The sequence below is a fragment of the Rutidosis leptorrhynchoides genome, chromosome 4 (assembly GCF_046630445.1).
Source record: "Rutidosis leptorrhynchoides isolate AG116_Rl617_1_P2 chromosome 4, CSIRO_AGI_Rlap_v1, whole genome shotgun sequence".
NCBI lineage: Eukaryota > Viridiplantae > Streptophyta > Magnoliopsida > Asterales > Asteraceae > Rutidosis > Rutidosis leptorrhynchoides.
Genome location: NC_092336.1, coordinates 546,081,771 through 546,084,234, shown reverse-complemented (window position 1 = coordinate 546,084,234; position 2,464 = coordinate 546,081,771). Strand labels below are relative to the sequence as shown.

At 28.8% G+C, this 2,464-nt stretch overlaps 1 protein-coding gene across 1 annotated transcript; it reads right to left on the bottom strand.

Annotated features, from left to right (window-relative positions):
• Positions 1–835: 835 nt before the first annotated feature.
• LOC139842667 (uncharacterized) lies at positions 836–1,793 on the bottom strand. The gene is made up of 2 exons (XM_071832785.1): positions 1,060–1,793; positions 836–947 (listed from the first exon to the last, which is right to left on the bottom strand). The coding sequence occupies exons 1-2, from the start codon at positions 1,791–1,793 to the stop codon at positions 836–838; spliced, it is 846 nt and encodes a 281-aa protein (XP_071688886.1).
• Between the last annotated feature and the right edge of the window lie 671 nt (positions 1,794–2,464).

Here is a 2,464-nt window from a genome sequence, read left to right as displayed (position 1 = left end):
GAGCTACATTATAACTTAACTTTTCAATAAAATTGGACTTTTTTTCCATCCTCTTAGGCTCTTAGCCATTGACTCTTAGATCGAGATGGCTTGGTCTTGCACTCAAGTAAGTTTGGTGATTTAGTTTATTCATATTTCTCAAATTCAAGTCTAGATTCACAAATAGGTTATTTTCAAATACGTTGTTTCCTTTATGGCCTTTTTAACAGAAACAAAACATCATTCATGTGCAAAGGATAGAATTTATTTTTCTTATTCTTTTTTGAAAAAAGCAAATATATAAATTAGAAAGAGGCAAGCCAGAAGCTAATAAAATACAACGACTTCTTAGAATATTTATTTTATTTACAATTTATAATATGAGTCCGTTTAACGATTTATTCCCATAATTCCATAATACATACAAATACAATAAGATGTATTTAGTGAAGTTAGAACTTTTCTTTAAATAACATTTATTAATTATATTTATCTTCAAGTATTATATATTATACACACATACCTTACATTAAATTATTATAAATAAATAGACGTAATAAACTTAGTGTAACACATTTTTTTTTTTGAACAACTTCAAACTTTATATAAAAAAAAAAGACCTACCTAGCAAGAAGCTAGGACAAGCCCAAAAAATATTACAACGGCTTAATTAGCCAAGAGTTCCAACTTACATCCTTATTACTTCAACTACTATACCAAACGAAAGAATTAAAACAAATGGAATCAAATAATAATTTTTTCTTCATGGGCTGAGTTTGAAATATCACACTGTTTCTAAATCTCCGTATATGCCAAACCAGTGAAGCGACAATAGCAAATAATCTATCCTTCACAATCATTCTTTCTCTCCAGTTGTCGAACCAATCGATCCATTCTGACCATTCGTTAAACTCCGACAAAGTGATGTCGACCCAAACTCGTAAACATCTCCACAAGTCTTTCGCCAACTGAAATTCAAATATGACGTGGTTTAAAGTTTATGTACCACAATCACATGAAACACAACCTGTTTGATCAATATCTATACTTTTTCTTATAATATTTTGACTTGTTGGTAACCTATCTATAGCAACTCTCCAAATGAAAACATTAATCTTCCTTGGGATACATTTGAGCCACCTAGTAAATGGTTCACTGGTGGGCAAAATAGCATCGTCAATATAGTTCCGCGTATTAGCAACATAATACTCTCCATCTAAACCCAAAGACCACAACCAAGAATCTGAACCATTAGACACCTGAAAAGTTCCGATTTCAGTTACCATACTATGTAATAATAGGGTGTTTGGTGCCCCAATGTCTGACCGACGCCAAGACCATGACCAATCACCATTCGACACACAGTCCGCAACAGAGCAATATTTATTCGAATCTAGATGATAAAGACGTCGGAATCTATCCTTCAGTAACCCGTTACCCAACCAATTGTCATGCCAAAATCGAAACGAATGACCATCACCAATTTTTGCCCGCAAAACATTAGCCGGCAATAACCTGTTACGAGTACTTTTATAAAATGAATCAACAATATTCGACCACGTACCTCTAATCATAAGTGTAGTACCATCGGCGCCTGCAGACTCACCGTGTATAGCTTTTACCATTCTCGCCCAAATTGAATTCGGGTACTTCTTTAACCTCCAAATCCACTTGCATAGAAACGCAATGTTAAAGGCACGTAAACTCCCGATATTTAAACCACCCTTATCATAACCCGCACGAGACTGATCCCAACCGATCCAATAGATCTTTCGATTATGAACATTAGAACCCCAGAAAAATTTTGCCCGCATTCTCTCTAACACAATATTATTTATATTTATTTATTAAAATTAAATAATATAAATATAAATTCAAATTGAAAAGGGTTATATAATATAATTTTTTTCGTTACGATAGCTCTAAGGACTATTGTTAAAATGTTCAAACCCCTTGTATAGTTATGCAACCACCACTAATAAGCAAATGCCATGTATAAATTTTTTAAGGCGTCTTAACTATAGTTTGAGTTGTCGATAGTAAAATTCATTTAAAATAAATATGAACTTTAACTTTAATTTGAATCAAATTCTTCATGAATTTCTTTTCTAGATTTAAGATAAAATTAAGATAAGATTTATACTAATTTTTATTATAATTATCATTTAATTACTATTATTATTACTGTTATTAATTAATAATAACTATTATTAATTTTTATTATTGCTTTCTACATATACATATAAATTATTGTTATTATTATTATTATTATTATTATAATTATCATCTTATATTATATTATATTATATTATATAAATAATTTTGAAATATTAATCATTTATTATATTATAAATATTATACGCATGTATATATATATATATATATATATATATATATATATATATATATATATATATATATATATATATATATATATATATATATGTATATATAAAAAGAAATCATAATCATCATGTTATCTTTT

Coding starts and splice junctions, on each gene's coding strand:
- LOC139842667 (XM_071832785.1), bottom strand. CDS start 1,793: ATGCGGGCAAAATTTTTCTGGGGTTCTAATGTTCATAATCGAAAGATC. Junction 948..1,059: donor TGGAGAGTTGCTATAGATAG/GTTACCAACAAG, acceptor TTTGAATTTCAG/TTGGCGAAAGACTTGTGGAG.